At 38.7% G+C, this 21716-nt stretch overlaps 2 protein-coding genes across 6 annotated transcripts in view; both read right to left on the bottom strand.

Moving 5' to 3' along the window:
- flt4 (fms related receptor tyrosine kinase 4) overlaps positions 1-1324 on the bottom strand; it is a 73939-nt gene extending 72615 nt beyond the window's left edge. For all 3 annotated transcript variants that reach the window (XM_041797617.1, XM_041797618.1, XM_041797619.1), the window contains exon 1: positions 956-1324. In XM_041797617.1, coding sequence (XP_041653551.1) covers positions 956-1013 — 58 coding nt within the window. In that variant the 5' untranslated portion in view covers positions 1014-1324. The remainder of the gene's footprint in view (positions 1-955) is intronic.
- A 3640-nt stretch (positions 1325-4964) lies between these two features.
- Positions 4965-21497, bottom strand: trim105 (tripartite motif containing 105). Of its 3 annotated transcripts, XR_005992465.1 has the most exons (11): positions 21410-21497; positions 20542-20887; positions 16741-16836; positions 15804-16037; positions 15587-15600; positions 15327-15442; positions 14710-15074; positions 11212-11421; positions 6610-6652; positions 6454-6522; positions 4965-6191 (listed from the first exon to the last, which is right to left on the bottom strand). XR_005992465.1 is itself a non-coding variant. In XM_041797621.1 (8 exons), exons 2-8 carry the CDS (start codon positions 20827-20829, stop codon positions 11359-11361), a joined length of 1176 nt encoding a protein of 391 aa, XP_041653555.1. In that variant the 5' UTR covers positions 20830-20887; positions 21410-21497; the 3' UTR covers positions 10342-11358. The 3 variants fall into 3 exon arrangements, 2 of the variants coding, with proteins under 2 accessions (XP_041653555.1, XP_041653554.1); XM_041797621.1 differs by lacking the exons at positions 4965-6191; positions 6454-6522; positions 6610-6652 and having other exon boundaries at positions 10342-11421; XM_041797620.1 differs by lacking the exons at positions 4965-6191; positions 6454-6522; positions 6610-6652; positions 11212-11421 and having other exon boundaries at positions 12757-15074.
- Positions 21498-21716: the final 219 nt, after the last annotated feature.

The following is a 21716-nucleotide window of genomic DNA, read 5'->3' as shown; positions in this document are numbered from 1 at the left end:
CTGTTGCCATATGTCTACTGCCCCTCACAAAACTATCCCCTGTTCTTTATGAACAGCTGCTCAACAGCTATCAATGATGAACATCTCAAATACACATATCAAATCACTGGGAGAAAAAAAAAAAAAAATCAACGTCAGCCGTGCTGCCAGCCAGCACAGTCAATCACAGAGCCCTGATACAAAACAGTGCAATGATAACAATGTGTGGAGGATGTTTCTGCTCTCAACTTGTTTTCTGTCACAATGAGTGATGAGAACATATGGAAGCAGATCATACTGTGAATAAACAACATATTCTTTCAAATAAAAACAATGTTTTGCACTGGAACAGAGTGACATTCTTCACATTAGGCTCACTTTACAAACAGTACGAGTGATATGAGGACCCCCACCCAACTCCTCCTCCTCATGTTGGCTATGGATGACTCAGATCTCCTCCTACTCTGCCTGCTGCAAAATGTGACCCATATAACTTTGATATGAAGACACCCAAACTTAAATAAAGTCACATATGCTGCATGTTATTTCTGCACCTGATTGTAGCATCACTAATAATCAGCTGCATCTTTAGACAACATCAGCATGCCTCCCTCTAGTGCCATGAAAGCTAAAGACCCCTCAGTGGGATCCTTGTTAAGCTTTATTCAGTCACATAGGGGAATGCATGCAATTTTAATCAGTGAGGGATAAGTGGAGCATTCAAAGCAAGGATAAAATACAAGAAATATTTGGTGCAATCAAACAGGAGTGACGTAAAGTAGAGAGAAACTTGTAATGATATTCAAATGGAATGTAGCATATCACGATATTTAAAGTACCCAAAGCAGGCTTAAACGTCTAGCCCCTACAAAATAAAAGTCCCCGCTGTAATTATTTACTGCAACTTTGTGCCAGCAGTCAACTCTCAATAAAAAGTTTCTCCAAACTTTCACACCCTCTGCACATGTCTCCTCACCTGATGCACACGCTATTCCAATCCAAGTCCGACAGAAAAACGTGAAATCTGTCTTCATCTCCAGATCTCCGCTCCAGGAGCGCGCGAGCCTGAGCGATACTTCTTTATAATACAAAAAGAGTTCGTTTTAAAGCTGGTGGAGACAGATGAGAGGAGACTGGAGTTTTATGTCCGTGGATATAGGGGAAAACATTCAGGTGAACCTCGGCCAATCGATGCCTGCCTGCACAGAGAGCCCACAGCCGAAATGTTGAGGAGGGAAACAGCAGATTTTTTTTCTCCCCTCGTTTTGTCTAAAGGATGCACAAGGCTCTGAATGGGATTTACAATGATTTCCCTTTCCTTTGCTCGTGACTGGAGCGCATGCACACCCACCCATCCAGTTCATAAAACAGGCTGAATCGGGCTGTGGGTGTTTGTGTGGTGAATGTTTAGAGGGGGGGTCTCCCTCCCTATAACATCCACGACTAATTTCCTTCCTGCAGGATCCAAGTCGTCCAACCTCAACATTAACAACCTAAAATGATCAAGTTATACAGGATTATGAGATGGTATCTCGTTATAAACACAAAAGTTTATCATAAAGTGCATCTAAACAAAGTTGCTAAATATAAGTAGGCTAGGATGCTGTTTGGGAGGTTTGGATTTCTATGGAAGCCCTATGCGGACACGAATCAATATGTTTCACACTGCAAAACCGAACAAGATGGAAAAACTAAGAGCTAATAATCTCAAAACATTAAAGACAACTGAAGATGTAAAAAAAGAAGTGAAAAACATTATTTGTTCAGTAGGCACTTAGCCATTTTAAGTTACATCAGGTCAATTTTACTTGTACATTTGTTTATTATTTATTGAGTTAATTTATATTTTTAAATTAAACTACACTGTGTAAACTTTCCTACACTTAAAATTGATGCTTAAATCCAACTCAAAACATGTTTAAGTATACTACCATGTTTCTATTACATAAGTCATACACTGAATCTTCTACTACTACTACTAGGTCGCCCTCAGACAAGCCCTCCATCTTTGCTTCCAGTCATCCCGGTTCTCCATATATCTAGCCAGCTTGTCAGTACTTTGCATTCCTATGTCTTTCCTGAGTACATCCACATATGTTATTGTGTTACTAAAAATCAATTCAGAAAATTACAGCTGTAATAGCTATTTGGATTTTTAAGTTAAAACAATTTTTTAACAACCTTTAACTGTTATGTACTAAAGAGCGTGATAACACATTTATTTTTATATTTGCACCCACTCGGCTCATGCTCACTGTGTTCCAAATTATTATGTAAACAATATTTTTCTGATTTTCCTAAATAGTTGATGTAAATCACAGTCAGTATAATTTTCAAGCCATCAACCGTTAGAGCATAATTCAAATTTTATTGAACAGACCTCCCACTGATAACTTTTTTCAAAAACAAAAAAACCCCCTCAAAATCTACTGTTCCAAATTATTGTGCACAACAGAGTTTCAGAACATTTTATAGGTTGTAAAGAACTGAAAATGGTCATTTGTTGACTTTGCAGCATGAGGAGGTCATATTTATTGAAATCAAAAGCTATTTCAATTAAAAACATCTACCAAGTTACATGTTAACACAGGACCCTTTTTTACAATCACTTTCACAATTCTTGCATCCATTGAACGTGTGAGTTTTTGGAGAGTTTAATTTTAATTTTGAAGAATCATGCCACACAAAGTAATCTCATTTTATTGACTCCAAATAGCACAGACTGAAAGGTGACTTTAAACCAAAGAGTGATCTTCCACAGAGTTCATTGCATCATCCTTGCACTGTTGAAGTTCGCACCCACAGGTTGGACTTCTCTAACTGAGTGGGTAACTTCCCTCATGGTACAAAAGGGTCCAATGCCTAAAGCATTCTGTGGAAACTCTGCAGATGAAGTGATGATTGTTAAATAATTTTTTTTTTTTTTTTGTAGCATCAGACATAACAAGAAGGGTGTCTGAATACTGTCTAAACACACCTTATAAAGAGATATAAAGATGTTCTTACCGTGTCAATTATGCATATTGTAAACCGGTCACTGAATGACCGTATATTTCCATCTTTATTGAAGAGCGCTATTGTAACTCCTATATTCAAATCAGGTGACAAACAGGAAAGATACAACTACAGATCCATCTGTATAATCCCTACCATCTCTAAAGTTATAGAAAAGCTGTGGCTGAGCAGTTAATTGAACATCTCAACAATGAAAACTTGTTGCACCCGCAATTCGGCTTCAGACCAAAACACTTTACTGAAACCACATGTTGTTACTTCCTAGAAGTTATCAAATCTAGTCTTGACAAGGGAGGGGTGGTTGGTGCTGTCTTCCTGGATCTTCGTAAGGCATTTGACACTGTTAACCACTGTGTGCTATGGACTAAGCTGTCTGACTTTAAATTCTTGTCAAATACTATTAAATGGTTTCAATCATATCTTACAGACCACTGCCAGTGTGTAAGGATTCAGGACAAAATATCTCCTCAGAGAGCCTGCACTACAGGTGTGCCAAAAGGATCAGTCTTGGGGCCACTGCTCTTCAGCTCGTACATCAACGACCTCCATCTGTGATGGCGGGGAGGCCTTGATGTATGCTGACGACACGGTCATCTTTGCACATGGGACAGACGCAAATACAGTTGCAGTCAAATTATCTGCAGCTATGTGGAAGGTATCAGAGTGGCTTAACCACAGAGAAAACCGTTACAATGTTCTTCTCTAACAAATGTAACCAAAGCGATTATCCTAACATCGTTGTAGGTAGCCAGGTGATAAAAAATGTTGAGGAATTTAAATATTTGTGTGTCGTTCTGGACCCCAAACTCAGCTTTAAAAAATGTGAAAAAAAGTGCGCCATGTGTTGAAATTCAACATTGCTAATTTCCGCCACATCAAGAATTCATTATCAATTGAAGCTGCAAAATCCTACATAAATGCTATGATCATGTCTCACATACTGTACTGCACTTCATCTTGGTCTCAGGCCAAACTGTCTGTTTTGAACCACTTAGATCACTCTATAACCAGGCTCTAGAAATCCTTGATAAGAAGCCACGGCAGCACCATCATTGTAGTGTACTTGAGAAATATGAAATGCTAAGCTTCGACAATTTAATCATGTATTCTGATGTTCACCTGGTACACAAAATCTTACATAATGCTGCCCCCCCCCCTCCTTTAAGACCTTTGTTCAGCCTTGCTCAAATGGGTTATAATTGAGCAGAATGTTAAGGGGTGACTGCAAAATTGGATACTTAGCAGTCAGTCCTGTCTGCATTGAGGTTAAAGAGGGCCTCGAGTTTGTTGTATTTGTATTTATTGACTGTATTTTGCTGATTGAAGATTGTTGTATTTATTCACTGTAGTATGCATTTTACAGTGGGTGCCTCCTATCTCTCAACGTACACAGCACCTGCATTTTATATATTTTATTTTGTCTATTTGCACTCTGTACATGTCTGTATTCAATGTGAGGACTACAGATGGAAATTAACTTTACGCTGAATCTGATGCAGCCATTTTTATTTTTGTAAATAATCAATGACACTGCATGCTGTCCTGTTAAATAAATTAAACCTTAAACCTCAATTTTCTACATATGTTCACCTGCTTTTAATCCACAAACTGCTCTAACATGTAGACTGTATCTGTCTGACACATTAAAATAAATGCAGTCTTATCTGTTCATGGCAAACATCAGCCATAATTCAAGGTAGAATCGGTTATCTATTGTCCTTACGAGCACAAATTCTTAAAGAAGTTCAACAAAATAAAGCCAAGCCGAGGAGAAGAGGAGCTTTGGGAGTCTTTCTCTGATTAAAGTGTAATAATTCTTCCTGAACGATCAGATGTAATGATCCCAATGCTTAGAAGTGACCTGCACAGGCCTGGCCAAGTCCTGTTAACCTCCCCCTCCACCCACACATCTATCATCCTCTGGGAGTCTTCGGAGTGTGAATGAAAATCATGTACTGGGAGAAAAACACATCCAAAGTGAACCGCTATCAGCCCGTTTATCTCAGAGGGGGGTTTTTTGGAAAATTGAAAACCCGTGTACCATAAACACTCAGATACAAAAAAAGTCAGAGAGAGGTGCACCCATACACATACAGCGAAAGAGATTTTGTTGCCACAAGCAGCTTTATTCATTAACTGTGTGTTGTAGCTGCAGCTTTGAGTTCAAGTCGATACTCTTACAGAGCCGTAGAAGAACCAGGGAGCCCATTTCAGGCTGTTCAATCAATCCAAGGCAGCCTTTTTTCCAGCACTGCGAGTGTGCTGGAAAACCAGCAGTGTGCCGCACCTCCATTACAAGCATAATAACAGTGAGCTGACCCAAGACTCCTTCCTGACTGAGCCCTGAGCACCACTGAACACCAGTTCATCCATCAAACAGCAGCTGTCAGTAAGATGTATGTAGACAAGCATGATTGTGTTAGTCTTGATGATTTCTTAACCACAGACATCTAAAGTGTTTGGAAAAACACGCAGTCAAAAGATCAGTGGATGTTATTGTGGGCATGTGTTCCTTCTCAGATCCCTTGTGGCGCTGCACCTCTCTGACCTTAAAACACAATGTTGTGATTGAATGGTTGTAATTAAAATGTTCTCAGCCCAGCAGCGCCCTCACTTTCACAGGAAAATAAACTCAGTGAATTGTTGATAGCCTAAGAAAACTATGCTGAAAGAGTAACCAAATCTCATTACCAATTCATAAGAGATAATATAGAAAACACTTGAGTGGCCAATAGCGCAGACACAAGCATTCAGACAGCAGTGAAAACAAACAACAGCTCTCATGCCAGACAACATGACTGCCCCTGATGTGTCAGATGAAAAGGTTTTGAGTTTTTAATCCTGCTGGCTCCTGAGAGACGACTGAGAACTCAAGGACCCGTCCTTGAAGTGCCAGCACACCATCCGGCCCATCCTCAGGTCAGGAAACACATTACGGACACACAGCTACTATCATAGGAAGGATATGTGCAGCCAGCATGTAACCCCTCACTCCTCCTCTAGCTGTAGTTCATGCCCATGGGTCTGTTCACTTTGCTTCACTCTGCCGGGGCACTTTGAAGTAGCTGTCACTGTTCAAGAGGGTTTCTGTGTTTTGTTTTGACTGAGGTTGCCAAATTCTGTGCCAGTTGCGGGTCATGCTCGCTATCAGTCAATTGTTTCGGCAGACAAGAACAAGGAGTGGTGCTGCTGCTGGGCTGTTGATTATATTGAAGGCAATTTACTATGGAGGTAATGCATTTAATAACTGTAACAGTCTGAAATAAATATAGTCCAGCGGCTATAAAAGGACTGAAGTTTTACTGCTGTCATTTAACAAACTTTAAAATCCTCACTTCATTTCAACAGCAAAACAGTCATCAAAAATAATATTGACTGAGATTGACACATAGATATTAATTGAGGACAATACTTACATTTTTTTTGTAAAAAGCAGACACAGTTAGATTAAGGACTTACATTATGGAGTCATATTGCAGAGTTATGTTGCAGGAAGCATTGCAGAGTTGTGGTTTTGGTATTGAGTTACTGTATGAGCAAACAGTGTAGAAGGATTAGTGCAATTTAACCAGAAGTTTAAGGTCTTTATGTACACAGTTATACTAGGAACTTTACCTCAAGCCATAGAGACCTTGGCAGGCTACATCCTCCTAAGAACCTGCATGCACAGTATATGAGGGAATTACATTTTAGCTTTCCTACAACATAGTAACTAGAAAAGCAATTGGAGAGCGCAGACCTCCGCAATTAGTCCTATCTCCCAATAGTATAGAATCCTTCAAAAAATTCCTGGAGCCAGACTGTGATCCAGATCACTCTCAAAATCTAATCAGTTCTTACTTATGCCATTTCTAACATTTCCTGAAAATTTCATCAAAATCCGTCCACAACTTTTTGAGTTATGTTGCTAACAAACAAACTAACAAACAAACCCTGCTGATCACATAACCTCCTTGGTGGAGGTAATAATATTTAAGATAACTCTCTGGGATATCCATTGAAGATTAAGTAATTTACTTGCAATGTTGGGAGAATTTGCTATAAAATTTTCAAGGAAATTTTAGAGATTTTTTGGTGATATTTTAGGGAATTTGCTTGGATGTGTTCAACTGCCTTCTTGGAAAGTTGGAGAATTTGTCCATTTATTTTGGACAGTTTCATTGGAGGTTTAGGGAGAACATTTCTTTGATTTTAGGGGGGCATTTTCATGGGAATTTGGGAGATTTGTGTAGATATATTGGGAGAATTAATTTGGAAATTTTTCCACCATTATGGAAATTTAGGAAATGTGTTTAGAATTTTTGGGAATTTATTTTACAGTTTTTGAGAATTTTTAGTTTTAAGGTGTTTTCATGGAAATTTGGTAAATATATTTGTAAACTTTGGGTATTTGATTGTAAATTTGTTGGTGGATATTCTTTGAAATTTTGAGGATTTGTAATGGAAATTTCAGGGAATTTGCTTGGATATTTTAGTACTTTTTAGTAAAATTGTCAAGTATTTTCATGGAAATGTTGGGAATATTTTTTTTTTTTATTTTTGACAGTTTTATTGGTGGTTTTCAGAGAACTTTGCTTTGATTTTTTCTTTGTTTTTGGGAAAATTAGGAAATGTGTAATTTTGTGTAACTGATTTAATTCTGTTTGGAGAATGCACCTTGAAATTTTTAAGGATGTTTTTTTTTTTTTTTTTGAAACATTCATAATATTGTGGCACTTTTCTGGTGATTTGGGGGTAATTTGCCAAATAATTTCTTAAAAAATAGAATGATGATTTTCAAAACAAGTTGCTTGATAAATCCAGTGTAATTTTTTTTAATTCAGCCCACAAAATTACAGTGAATTCTTGCTGATTAACTCTTAAGTGACTTTTAGGTTAAGGCAAGGAAGGGTCAGAGTGAGGTTAGATTAGGGTCGGTAAAAACCATCGCATAATCAGAGGATTGCTACAATATTACAAAGAGTTTCCTGATAGTTGATACATTATTATAGGTAAATACTTGCTTAATATTACACATAGTTACATTAAGGAGTTACACTGTTGTGTTATATTATTAGTAATAGAGTGATAGTAAGGAATTATATGCAACAGTTTTGTCACAAAGTTAACATGAAGATCAAGAGAAGTGCTCCAACCAGATGAATTCAAGTCGAGCGCTCACTTCTTTCTTTAATTTGGTTTCCACTCTCTTCTAATAAAACACCTGGCTCCTTATCCACTAAACACCCCCCATGTCTGCCTTGTGACTATGTTTGTCTGCTGATAATCTGACCCATATCTGCGGGTGACAGCTGTCTACTCTTAAAACAAAGTTGTTGAGAGCGGTAATTGGTAACCAATGCACTAAAATCTTTTGGCTACAAAATGCTAAAGTACTCTTGTATATTAACCAGACTTGCAGAGATGGATAGTAATAGCCTGTGAGCTCATGGAGATGCCTTTTGCCCCCTAAATTTTAATAAAAATGAACTGATTCATGCAGGCCTGGTTTCAAAGCTACTCAAGAGACTAAATACACCTTTTCAATTTAATAAAATCCAACTTTTTTCCAGGAGACACAAAATAGATTTTCAACAAGGACACGGGGTCAGAAAGAACACAAAGGCAGTACTCATAATATTGCCATATTCAACTATGGAGTACTGAAATGTGTTCAAGGACACATTTGAGTTTCCATGTGATTCAACTTTAGATGCTTACCCTATTAAATTTTAGTGAGAATGCCTGAGTCTGAATTAATACTGATGCTTCAATGTGCTAGACAGAAGTAGAAAAAAACAAACAAACAAACATCAATGACTGATAATTTCTATGGTTATTTTCATGTCTATAGGCATTGCTGCCTGCTAGGTGTCAGATAAAGTGAGATACATGAACAGCCTTTGATGCTTTCAAGGGTAAAATCATGACAGTTGTAGTGATGCATCTAACCAAAGAAAAGAAGAAGGAGATCTGTACTACCGTACTTAATGTAAAGGAACTTAAAATGACCAGCTGCAGTTTTATTGGTCTGAAAAGATTCCAGTTGATTCACAGTTGTTACAGTGAAAATGCAGCAGTGGGTCAAAATGAAGGACTGGGGTGTTGAAAGGCTGACCACGATGCCTAACAACCTTTACTTTTGACCTCTAAATCCTCTCAGTTTATACTTACGGGGGCGTGAACATACAGTGCCTGTAAAAAACATTAACCCCCTTGGATGTTTAACCCTTTAATTGATTTTATAAATCAATCAAGGTCAATGTAATTTGACTTTTTTGGGAAAAAAAGAGCAGCTCTTTAAAGTCAATGTGAAAACAGATTTACTACAAATTAAAATAAGTGACTGCATAAATATTCACCCCCTTTAGAGTGACTGACCTAATTATGCAGAGGTCCAGCCAACTGGTGCTAGTAGTCTCACAATTAATGAAATTGGAAACACCTGAGCACAGTCAATGTGTCTCAAGTGACTAAAGTATAAAGACACCTATCCATTACTGGTTAATCAGTATTCCTGGCTATCATCACACCATGAAGACAAAAGAACACTCCAAGCAACTCAGAGAAAAGGCTTTTGAAATGTATATGTCAGCGGATGGATACAAAAAAATTCCAAGGCAGTGAACATCCCCCAGAGTTCAGTTAAATCCATCATCAAGACATGGAAGGAATATGACACGTGTCAATCTGCCTAGATCAGACCGTCCTCACAAACTGAGTGACTGTGCAAGAAGGACACTAGACTAGAGTTCACCAAATGGCATATGGGAGACTCCATGGTCAAGTGGAAGAAAGTTCTTTGGTCTGATGAGACCAAAATGATGCTTTTTGGTCATCGGGAAAAAGACACTATGTTCGGCAGACAGCAAACACTGCGCATCGCCACAATCACACCATCCCCACTGATGACAGCATCATGGTGTAGGGATGCTTCTCTGTCACTGGAAACCTGGAAGGTTTGTAAAAAAAAAAAAAAAGAGGATACAGGAAAATCCTGGAGGACAATCTTAGTCAGTCTGTAAGAGAACTACGGCTTGGGAGAAGATTAATTTTCTAGCTAGACAATGACCCAAAGCATACAGTGAAAGCTAAAAAGAAATAGTTTAAAGGGCTGAGTATTTATGCAGTCACTTATCTTACAAAACATATTTTATTTGATTTACATTACCTTTAAGAAATCTGTTTTCACTTTGACATTTTTTTTTTTTTTTTTTTTTCAAAAAGTCCAATTATTTTGAGGAAAATCCTTCAAGCATTCTTGAGATATTGCATTCAAAAACAAGGGACGCACAAGCTACATGGTCTTGATCTATGAGCTCTAAAAGGTCCTCAGTTTATCCTTTAGTAAGAGGAACTTTGGTGCAAAGTTTAAAGAAAATACCTCAAAAAGTTGTGAAGATATTGTGCTCACAAGAGTCACCTGGATGGCGAGGAATGAGCATGGAGACCAATGACGTTGACTTCAAAATTCAAATCACTTAATCCTTGGGTTGGGATAAACATTTGCTCAAATTCCATCCTCGCATTCTAGAGATTTTGTGCTCTTTTTTTTTTTTACCTCTAATTGTTTAAATGGCAGTTTACAATAATACAATAATTCCACTACCAATAATAATAGTAATCATTTTGATCAAATATCAGGGTTTTGTATTCTTCATGTTAAGTGGAAACAATGTATCCTGATGATTTCCTTTTTGAACATTCAGATAAACTAGAGGTTTATTCCATTATCAGCTTGATAAAGCCCCTGCCTTTATTAAGAAAGTAAACAATTCAAAGTAATTTAAAAAAAATGCACATGGTTGAAAACATCCAGTATAATCCCATAATTATTTGGACAATTTTTCTTCCTAATTTCTTTTACTATTGATCTGCTGATTTCATTAATCAAAGTCCCCCAGAAGGAGTTTCAATGAAGGAATTGATTTCATTAGATGCGTGGAATATTTTTTCAAACTTTTACCAAATTAGAGATTTGTTTTTCAGCCACTGATTTTCAAGTTAGAAAAGTGCTTTTTTATTTGAAAGATTTTTTTTTTCATCAGCGTTTATAGGCCTAAGTGTTTCCTAAATGCAACGTTTCAATGCGGTTTCTGTGAAGGGGAAGTGCACAAGTCCTTTTCTGTGCCACTTTTCCAGCCTAAAGAGGAGGCAGCAGCATCCTGCTTTCTGCGCCCCCGAGGCCCATCCAGCCTCAGTCATCCTCACTGTCGCTGTGTTTATGTGACCTCTCACCTGGCGGGAGGAAACAGGACGTCCACACTCTGGTGTGTTTGTAAAGATAACCAAGCGCCCGCCTCTCTTTGCTGGTTAAGTGTCAGTGTTGGCTCATGTGTTCTTAGTTGTGCGTTCTGCTTTGATGATGCTTAATAACATCCTTGATTATTTGAAGAGAGGTCGTGGAAGTGTGCAGTCACAGCTGCAGAGAAGGATCAAAGACAGAGTCTGTTGATGAGAAAAATTGATTTGGTTTATTATTTGAATCAGCAGGTTTTACAACAGTTGTTTTGGTCATTACCAGGAAATGATTGACATGTGATGAACATACATAAAAATGATGTAAACTGAATTGCATAGACTGTATACAGCAATGAACAATATCTAAAACATTTAATTAAGTGATAAAACATTTTAAAAAATGAGCAGTATATCACATCTAACCTAAGGCACATTTTGTATGTAGATCATCCTACAGAAAATAAAAATCAACAAGTGCTGCAGGTTTTTTAAACTTATAAGGTGCTTTAAAGTTACAACTTGGCTCTAAAACAAGTCAGAAAAAAGATACTGTCAAATAAAAATACACGTTTGATTCTAGACATGTTCAAAACATGGAGAAGCATTTATCCAAGTTCATGATTCTGTGATGCTGATTGAGCACAAAAGTGATTAAAAGACACTTTTGCAACCAAGCCAAAGGCCAGTTTGACTTGATGAGATAATTATCATCATTGTCACTGAAAGCTCAAAGTGTCCTGCTTTTGAAATCTGGTTGAATAGTGAAGAACAATTGTGCTTTCATGTGTAATTTAAGGCTCTTTGTTGTATTAGTTGAATGGTTTAAAAAATAAATTTGCCTGCAAAATTTGCAGAAAATATAAAACTCTTCAAAATGATTATAGAATAAGTGTGTTAAGTGAATAATAAGGGATTTTCAGAACAATTTGAGAATTTTTATGTCATTTTCAATAAAACAGCATCAGTACAGCATGGAACTTAGGCAGCAGTCAAACTCTTGAGTGAGGAAAATGACAGCTCTAGCTTTTAAAGCCTCTGGGAACTTGGAGGCCCTTTGGCATGAAATACATAATATTCAAATGTGATATTGAAATCTAATGGTTCAATAATCATCCAAAAACATCAGATTGTAAATATACATTCACAACTATGAGAAAACCATGTTCAATTACACCTTATATTCACAGTTTAAATAATTTCTCAGGACTGTGTGAGTGTGCAAGCTCACACTTAGATTGACAGATGGTCATGGAAAGCTCAGTTGCAACATTACTGTAATGACCAGATTATACAACCAATACTTTTTAGATTCACCTGAGGCATATCTCATGTATTTATGGTAACAAGTAACAGCAAGCTGACACTGCAGCTTTGTCATGAGTGATAAGAGTTGCTTAAAGGGGACATATTTTACCATTTTAAGACAAGTTTGTATTGGTCTCAGAGGTCCCCAAAACATGCCTGTGAACTTTTTTGCTGAAAAAACACTCCAGTATTGGATTTTTGCATGCCTAAAAAAATCCCCTCTGTTTCAGCCCTGCTCAGAATGAGCTGTTTCTGTGTCTGTGGCTTTAAATGTTACTGAGCCATCTGACTCGGCCCCTCTCAGGAAATGGATGTGGCTTAATGGATGTGGCTCTGCTGATCTTCCTCTCAGCTGGCAGCTGGTGTTTTTTAAGAGAAAATTTCCATGTTATATCTTTGCAGTGAGCACAACTGCTCTGGGTAAAAGATGAAGCATTTTAGCAAAGACCAGAGCTCTGTGAGCAGTTTTGGGGAAAATTAGTGTGGTATATACTGGTGTCCTTTTGCAGTGTGCATACTATTTACCAAAGCATGGCCACTGTTTCTCTAAATCGGCTGGATTCGTCCACATTGGGGCGTGTGCAGAGACACAGAGCAACGAGTGGAAGGAGAGAGACAGGGATCAGATCGATATGATTAGTTAGATGAATAGGTGAGCAGCTTGCTTTAAATTAAATTATTGAGATTAAAATTAAGATTAAATTATCTTAAATTAATGTCCTTTTCACAAGGGATTAGTATAGGGACCTCCTGTAATTTGTAATAATCATGTAGGAAGTCTGTCTCTTGATCCCTTGCAAATCAACCATGTCTGTAATTGGCAGCGTAGAAATTCCAGGGCAAATTACCTATTACCATACTTCAGCACACAGAGGTCCACAGGTAAATCTAATCCCGTGTAAACAGGCAAATCAGCATCTCTGTAATTTAGAGTAGTTATGTTTTTTTAACAGTCGATACAATTTGAGCACCTTTTTCTGATCATAAAATAATAGAGGCAGTGTAGGGGATAGTTTAAATTGAAATGTGTTGCTCAACACTCATTGGTTAGGTGGCAACAGTTGACTTAAGCGAGGAGGGCTGTTGTGGATGTGTAATGATCCAAAAAGTATAGAGCATAGAATGACAACAGTATCAACTGCATAAAAATCTGTTGACAGTAACAGGAGAGGTTCATATTTAACATTAGACGTCTCCCTTTCTCATACATTTACGCAAGGCTCGACTTCCCTTTCTTTGGTCTGATCAGCTGCAGATACGCATGGGTGGTTAACACAACCTCAGTGCCTAATGGGAGAGATAGAGGAGATGTGTCACTAGTTTATCAGTCAAAGACAACCTGCTAAGGATCGGGATAAAACACTGAAGCTCATGTTGTTAATTGGAAACTCTGGTAATAAATATGTATAGGACACATGCAGGAAACGTCGAGATGTGCACAACATTGCATTTTTTGGTATGAATTTTAGAAAATAAAATTTACTGTATATTTTCATTGCTGCAGCCATGCAGCACTCTGTTTTCCTTTGGAAATGTCTGTAAGTTTTAGTAGATTACAGACTTTGTTTAACCCCTGTGAATGCTTTGCGACAAACACTGATGTCAGGGGGTAATTCAAGATTTATCAGAGGTCCACAGGTAATACTAGTAATGTGAGAATGCCGTGCATATACTGGGTAAGAAGGGCAGACTCAGGTATCAGAGTAGGTTTGTTGCACCTGTGTGGTCGGCGCTTTTTTGATTTGTTGATGGTTATTTTGTCACAAAGCTTGAAAAGAACCCGCCTACTCTACACCCAATTACAGAAATGTTTTGTAAACTTGAACTTTACTGAAATTTAGTTCTAATTATTTTAAGACCATGAATATTATGGGTATTTGATCATAAATATTATAGTTGCAAGGTTTTTGTGGATTTGGTTACCAGAGGCTTTAACAGCTAGGAGGTAATTGTCATTGGTTGATAATAAAAATAGTTTATTGATTGGACCCCCTTTTAACCTGACAGAGCGACAGGTGGATAGTGGATGAGTTTGATTGGCTGAGGTTTCTGACTGCTGTCACTGATGCATGGGCTAAAGAAAGGGTACACCTTCCCCCTGGGCCCGTTGGTGAATGAGTAAAGCAGACTCATATCGTCTGCGTTGTAGAAGGACACACGTCTCTCCTCGCAATCTAAGAAAACACCCACCCTCTTAGGAGAGCAGCCAAGCAGCAACCTTGTCCAGGGCTGCGTGCCGGCTGAGTACTCATTCCCGTTTCGGACCCGCAGCGTCCAGTAGCCGCTCTCGGGGCTCAGCTTGATCCGGGCATGCCGATCTACAGCCTCAGAGGCCACGCCCAGGTCCCACTTGGGTTTGGAGCCAACTTCTATCTCCCAGTAGTGTCTTCCTGACTGGAAACCCTGGGCAGCCAGGACATTGATGCACTGGAGGAACCGCTTGTTGTGGCTCATATGTTGGATTATGGTGTCACATTCAACAGCCACTGTTTTGTCTCTTGAGACATAGATGCTCGGGTGCGCTGTGTCAACATCAAATGTTAACGGGGAAGGACCTTTAGGAAACAATCAATTAAATGATTAAAGTGGTAGATTTTTCTCTAATAGTATTTAACAAAGTGTAACATTTAAAGTAGAAAGCCATTAATCGGTGGAACAGTCTGCCATTAGAGTCATTCTTTTCCAGCTTCATTATTGCTTTATAATACTCTGGTAATTCCCCTGTAATGACTCCCTTTGTTGAGGCAGAACAAGTTTTTAGCTGTCATCTTTTAGTGTTTAATGAAGCACATAAGAGGGGAAATTACCTGGCTTCAAAGACTTGAACATTTTTCTCCATGTGATGTACTGCAAAGGGGCCATGTACTTGTTGCTGAAGGTGTTTATATCAAACTCTGGAGCAATATCTGCCCGCACACACGGTCTGTCGAAAGACAGCAAACAAAGGTTACGTTAAGGTGATTTATTTGTTTTATAAATGGCACTAAATGGAGACAGAAATCAAATAAGCATGGATGTAAAATGCTAAAAGCACTAAATCATTTGTGATACTGAAATGAAAACTTACCTCAGCTGTGGGAGCTGGGGGGAAGCAAATGAAAAAATTTGATTAACAACCTTTGTCCCAATGTGATACAAATCTTAGAAGTCATATCAGATGACACTCCTGGATTTATCCTAAGTTGAAACATGATTTGCATTTTACACTGTGACAGCCACCATAACGCATTAAACTTTCCCAAAAACTTCAACACCTGAACATTTACTTCTAGCTGAGGCCACACCTCTGTCACTACCACATTCTCGGTGTCAGCGCTGGCCTGCTGCAGCACTCTCATGTTTTCCTCCAGCTCCCTTAGAGCCAGCTCGATGGCCTCCAGGTGGTGCTGCACTTTCTCCAGCTCCTCCTCCTGCTCTCTCCTGAGCTGCTCCAGCACACAGGTCTCCTCGTCCTGCAGGATCTGATACAGAGCTCTGAATTCTCCTTTAACACGAGCCTGCAGGTCTGATCCTAGTTTCTGTAACAGAGAAAAATGAAGGATGTCAGGGAGAGATGACTTAATGGGGCACAGTGCTTTCTAAATATGATATAATTCCTTACAACAGCTGCAAAAAGTGCATTCACCAAAGTTTTTCCAAGCTGCTCATATTTTCAAGGATTATAAATCTTCCAATTTTTTACTGAAAAACAAAATATCCAGTGTGAGACAAACATGTGATAATGAAGCTTTGCTTCTAATCTCAAAACTTTGTGTCAAACAAAAACAGCACTGAAGCAGATAAGGCTTTCCTGTTCAGCACAGCATGCCTAAAAAGTCAAGCTTTTATCTTTCATCTGTCTCACATTCATTAGATGTACTTGGATTCTACCTATACATTAGTTTTTCACATGGTATAATGGAGCCTTGTCAATCCTCTTAACGCTCTAAAGTAAAATGATTCTTAAAGCCTTTCTGCATGAGCAACAATGTCAGATTTGTTATTTATTAATGAGGCTGTATATCAGACAGGACTTCCTAGTTTACACACAATGAAGTCAGAGGTTAGAAAGTCATTTATGCACCCAAGCGTAGAGTCCATAATTATTAACATATCAAAGCACAAGCTGTCACTTGCCACATCTGCAAACACCAAATCTGCACAGGAACACATTGCAAACAGCCATTAAAGAGGGATGTGTGCATTCTTATCTGCTAAGTGCTGTCATCCCGCATGCCTTACCTTTATGGTTTCCATCTTGTCTTTGTCTCTGCGAATGCGGTTGATGAAGTCCTCCTTCCTCAAACGGTGGTTCTCCAAAGTCTCCTTCAGCTGTTTCTGTTGAGATATATGGGACTCGAATTATTGTGGGAAAAGAAACCATAACAGGGAGATTGTGCATAGAATCAGCTGTTTACATGCATCTCCACCCGAGACTGAGTTCACAGGAAAAGAACCAGCTGGTTCATTTCCATATGTGATCCCGGCTCTACTGTACTCTGATATTCCCGGTTTTGTTACCAGCAATAGTGCCCCTTTGTTTTCCATTACAGCAGATACTTTGGTAGAACCACTAGGCAGGGTGTCACAGTGCAGCTGTGTTAAACTACCATGACATCCAACGCAACAACAATGGAAAGCCTCAAAGCGATAGTGTACTTGGTTCTCAGCAGGGGTGGAAAGTAACAAATCACATTTACTTAAATTACTGTTACTGAGTAGCTAGTAGTAGTAGTAGTAGTAGTAGTTAATTGATTTCAGCTCTGCCCACTGCGATGTCAAATCAGGGGGTGGTGTAAGTTGAGTTTCCAATCATGCCCTTGGGCAGAGTGTTTAGATGTGTGGAATATGTGTTTAGGTGTGTTTGGATGTTGCCTTTCGTGCAGTAATCCCTGCTGGGGTTTGTTTTGCTCATGTTTTTGGTGATTGTTGTTGTTTTGATGTGAGGCACATTTGCACCATAAGTGAAGTTATCCACTGAGTTAGAGTTCCCGCTTGTCATGTTTTCTACATAAGTAAGCATTGCCTTGCTATGAGTTTGACTCTGCTTTGTTCTTGCCAGAGGAGACTCACCTTGCCACAGATTTTTAAGAGTGACTGCAGCTCTGTCAAATTATGAAAGAGTACCAAGTATAATCACTAATGGGGGCAAAGAAAGTTGAGCTGATGCCTCATAATGAAGGTGCACCATCATGTTTTTGTCAATTCTCTTCAGTTTAAAGCCAACACCCATTTACTTTTTAAGAATGAGTTGAGAAAAACTTAAATCTCAAGAATTAAAGGAGGCTTTGTTGTCATTCCTGAACATGTTTGTGCATTAAATGGGATGGATTTATAAATTTAGTTGCCAGAGATAGACAAGAGCAATCTGCACTGTATAAACTACAGTAGCATTGCTGTAGAAGCAACAAGCAAATTAGTTTATTGAGCTATCTAACACCTTACAACTTATTCAATATACTCCAACAACAAATAAAGAAACAGGTTGACATTTGGTAACATCTAAAGTCAACACTGAAATAAAACAACTATGATGTGACTGAGGAGCAGACTTTCAGCTATAACTTAAAGTGTTTCCCAAAAATATGGCATTTGCCCTTTAGGAATTACATATATTATAGAGTACCTTCATTATAAAGTATTTGGATAATTAACTGACAAATAGTTTCATGGCCAGTTGTACCTCGTTTCCTCCTTACTTCAAGTCAAATAAAAAGAAGAAAAGGTCTGGGGATGATTTCAAGCCTTTATTTCAAGCCGTTTGATTCGAACTATCAATATGAAGTCCAGTAAAGTATCAACACAAGTGAAAGAGGCCCTAACTAGGTTATCAGTTCGCAGTGGCCAAATCAACAATTTGGTCTATTCTATAAAAGAAAGATTGCACTCACAGGCTCAGCAATATCGAAAGGCTTGGATCTCAGAAGATAGCTAAAGGGGACAACCACAGATTCTCTTCTCTTAGTGAAGAAAAACTTGTCACACTATCTGGCCAAGTCAAGTAGTCGGTGCATCATTGTCAAAGTCAGCAATCATAAGATGCTATCATGAATGTAAATATAGAGCCTTACAATAAGATGCATACTTCTGGTAACACTGAAGAACAGAAAATCCACTGAAGACATAAAAAAGCCTCCCCTGGTTCTGTAATTAGATTCTTTAGACAGATAAAACCAGGATAACCCTTTGTCTAGCCACTCTGGGCTGCAGTGATGGTTGTCCTTCTAGAACTTTGTCCCATCTTCATACAGGATCTCTGGCACTCAGTCAGAATGACCACTGTGTTCTTGGTCACCTCTCTTATTAAGACCCTTCTCCCGCAACCTCTCAGTTTGGCTGGGTGGCCAGCTCTTGGAAGAGTCTTGGTCTTGCCAAACTTCGTCCAGTAGAGAATTATGGAGGACACTGCTCTTGGGAGCCTTCAGTGCAAAATAATCCTATTGGTATCCTTTCCCAGATCTGCTCATTGCAGCGACAGTTTCCTAAATGACTTGTTTTTTGCTCTGAAATGCATTGCTAGCAGTGAGGCCCTCTATAGAGAGATGTGTGCCTTTCAAAGTCATGTTCAATCAATCTAATTTACCACAGGTGGACACCAATCAAAGTGTGGAAACATCTCAGCAAAGATCAAGAAGAATGGGAGGAACCTGAGCTAAATTTCAACTGTTTTTTTGCAAAGGGTCTGAATATTAATGTTAATGTGATATCTAGTTCAAAATTTCAAAATTCTGTTTTCACTTTGTCAGGATGGGGTACTAAGAGTAGATTCATGAGAATAAAAAGTATAATTTTTCAACTGTAGTATCAGGATGCAACATAACAAAGTTGAAAAAGTGAAGGGGGTCTGAATACCCTCTGAATGCACTATACAAGCAAAATGCTAAAAATGATGTCACTGTACGAATACTTCTATGTAAAAGAGTTCAAGCACAAATTTTATGAATAAGAAAACACTATTTGGGTTTCTTCTTTCTTTTGCAGTGATATTGCAATAACATGCAAAAAATATATTTTTTTAAAAGTACAATTTTGAAGGTCAAAACTATGCTATATTGACAAACCTAGAAACTAGAGGAAAACTAAAGCTAGCCAAGAAATAGAATATAGGATTCCTTCAAACTGCAATAACTGCACACTTTAGTTTTTATTTTAGAAAGACATAACCAGTCCTATAATTTTATAGGCTTGACAGATGCTCCAAGATGGATTTTATTACATTTTAGACAGGACCAGTTGAGAGCCATCGCCCTTTATTACCTCCGCCAAGGAGGTTATGTGATCGGCTGGGTTTGTTAGTTAGTTTGTTTGTTTGTTAGCAACATAACTCAAAAAGTCAAGGGCGGATTTTGATGAAATTGTCAGGAAATGTCAGAAATGGCATAAGGAAGAACTGATTAGATTTTAGGAGTGATCCGGATCACCATCTGGATCCAGGAATTTTTTAAAAGATTCTTTACCATTGGGAGATAGGGCTAAGCTGCCTTGGCGGAGGTCTGCGCTCTCCGAGTGCTTTTCTACTTTCCATTGTTTTGCTAAGCTAACTTGCTGCTTGCTTTAGCCTTCTATTTAGAGTGGTATTGATCTTATTTTCTGCAACGTAGTAATTAAATCTCTTTCCCAAATGAAACAACTAACAAGTTGAAAGAAAGAACCTTTCTGACACAAGATGAAAACCAATCACACCTAAAAACATTGGCAAATTTAAGATTAATTACAAGCACGTATATTTATCATTCTGGCAGGGTTTACTGCTTTTCCTACACTGGTTCAGTCACAAATCCTGTCATACAAAGTATTATAAAAGGGAGTGGAGAGTGAACTTTGTTCAGAGCAATTCAAGTGAGATATGTTTAGAGTGTGGCATAAGTTCATAAACACAGGTGAGGACTAATATCAGAAACTGGACTCAAGTCAATACATGACTCATGAGAGTTGGGTAGGATCATTTTCAGTTTGTAAACTTGCTACAAAATTTTTGTATGACTTTCTAGATAATCTTAAGTAAAAAAAAAAGGCATCTGGCAGTTTAAAATAATGACTCACCTCTAGGTTCTTCAGGTAAGTGTCCGAGGTGGTGGCCCTGACTTTCTCCACCATTGCTGTCACAAGGTAGTTGGTCTGAAACTGCTTGCAGCTGAATTCCTTGCGGCATTGCGGACAGGTGACAGGCCCCTGGGTTCCTCTCCAGTACCTGGAGATACAGGGTTTGCAGAAGTGGTGCATACATGCCAACATGACAGGGTCCCGGAACAGGTCGCAGCAGATGGCACATGTCAGGTCCTCCTTCAGACTGCCTTTGGAAGATGTAGCAGCATTAGCAGCTGCCGCCATGGTGAATGGGAGTTTCCTCTCCAAAGTCTGTCTACAGTGAGGAAGTGAAAGCAGAAGCCTGGAGGCAGAGAGGGACACAGGGAGATAAACAATGCCCCATTTAAGACACTGTGCAGAGCCACAGGTTTGTCAACCAGCTGAAACAGAATTAAATAAGTTTACACTCCACAGGCTACAAATCCATGTTGACATCACGCTATCTTAGATTATTCATTGTCTAGCACAGTGCTTAGTGCTCCTCCCCTCGTAAGTCAAACACTTAAAAACAAATAGCTACATACAACCCTACTTGCTCCTTTGTATTCGTCTACTTCAAGTGTATACGACAGCCAGTTCAAGTGTAAATGTTAATCAGGGTTACAGGAGCAGAAATCAGGTGCTTTATCACGGGACTCCATAAGCTAGCTTGTGATTTGTATTGTCAAAGCAATGCTTGGTCAGATGTTTAGTTTGGGTTTACCCTGCCTGCTAAGGTTTAGCTAAGATTAGCAGCCAATACACGGCAAATTAAAGAAACGCAATGTTACAACACCCACATATTAAACATAAAGACTTTATAATAACACTCTGATAAACTTACGTTTGCTGTTTTTCGAAGAGTCGTGAGGTCAAATACTTCAAAGTCCCTCCATCTGCTCTTGAGCTCTGCCCGATTGCTGTTTGGGAACAAAAAGTACACCTTTACTGCGCATGTGCTAAACAAAAGCGCCCCTTTGATTGGCCCGCACGAGTCACAGCAAACAAGAGAAAGTGAGTTTCTGCAGACACTTTCCCCACTGTGCTTCATGTATCATGCTTTCTTTATCACCAAACACTGCTCTGAACGCCGCCCACTAAATAATAAAGCGTTGGAAAATTTCAATCATTAGACGAAGCAGCCTATACTG

Source organism: Cheilinus undulatus, linkage group 10, assembly GCF_018320785.1.
Source record: "Cheilinus undulatus linkage group 10, ASM1832078v1, whole genome shotgun sequence".
Lineage (NCBI taxonomy): Eukaryota > Metazoa > Chordata > Actinopteri > Labriformes > Labridae > Cheilinus > Cheilinus undulatus.
This window is presented reverse-complemented; position numbering and strand designations above follow the sequence as displayed.

Coding starts and splice junctions, on each gene's coding strand:
- trim105 (XM_041797620.1), bottom strand. CDS start 20,829: ATGGCGGCAGCTGCTAATGCTGCTACATCTTCCAAAGGCAGTCTGAAG. Junction 16,837..20,541: donor CTTACCTGAAGAACCTAGAG/GTGAGTCATTAT, acceptor ATATCTCAACAG/AAACAGCTGAAGGAGACTTT. Junction 16,038..16,740: donor ACAAGATGGAAACCATAAAG/GTAAGGCATGCG, acceptor TCTCTGTTACAG/AAACTAGGATCAGACCTGCA.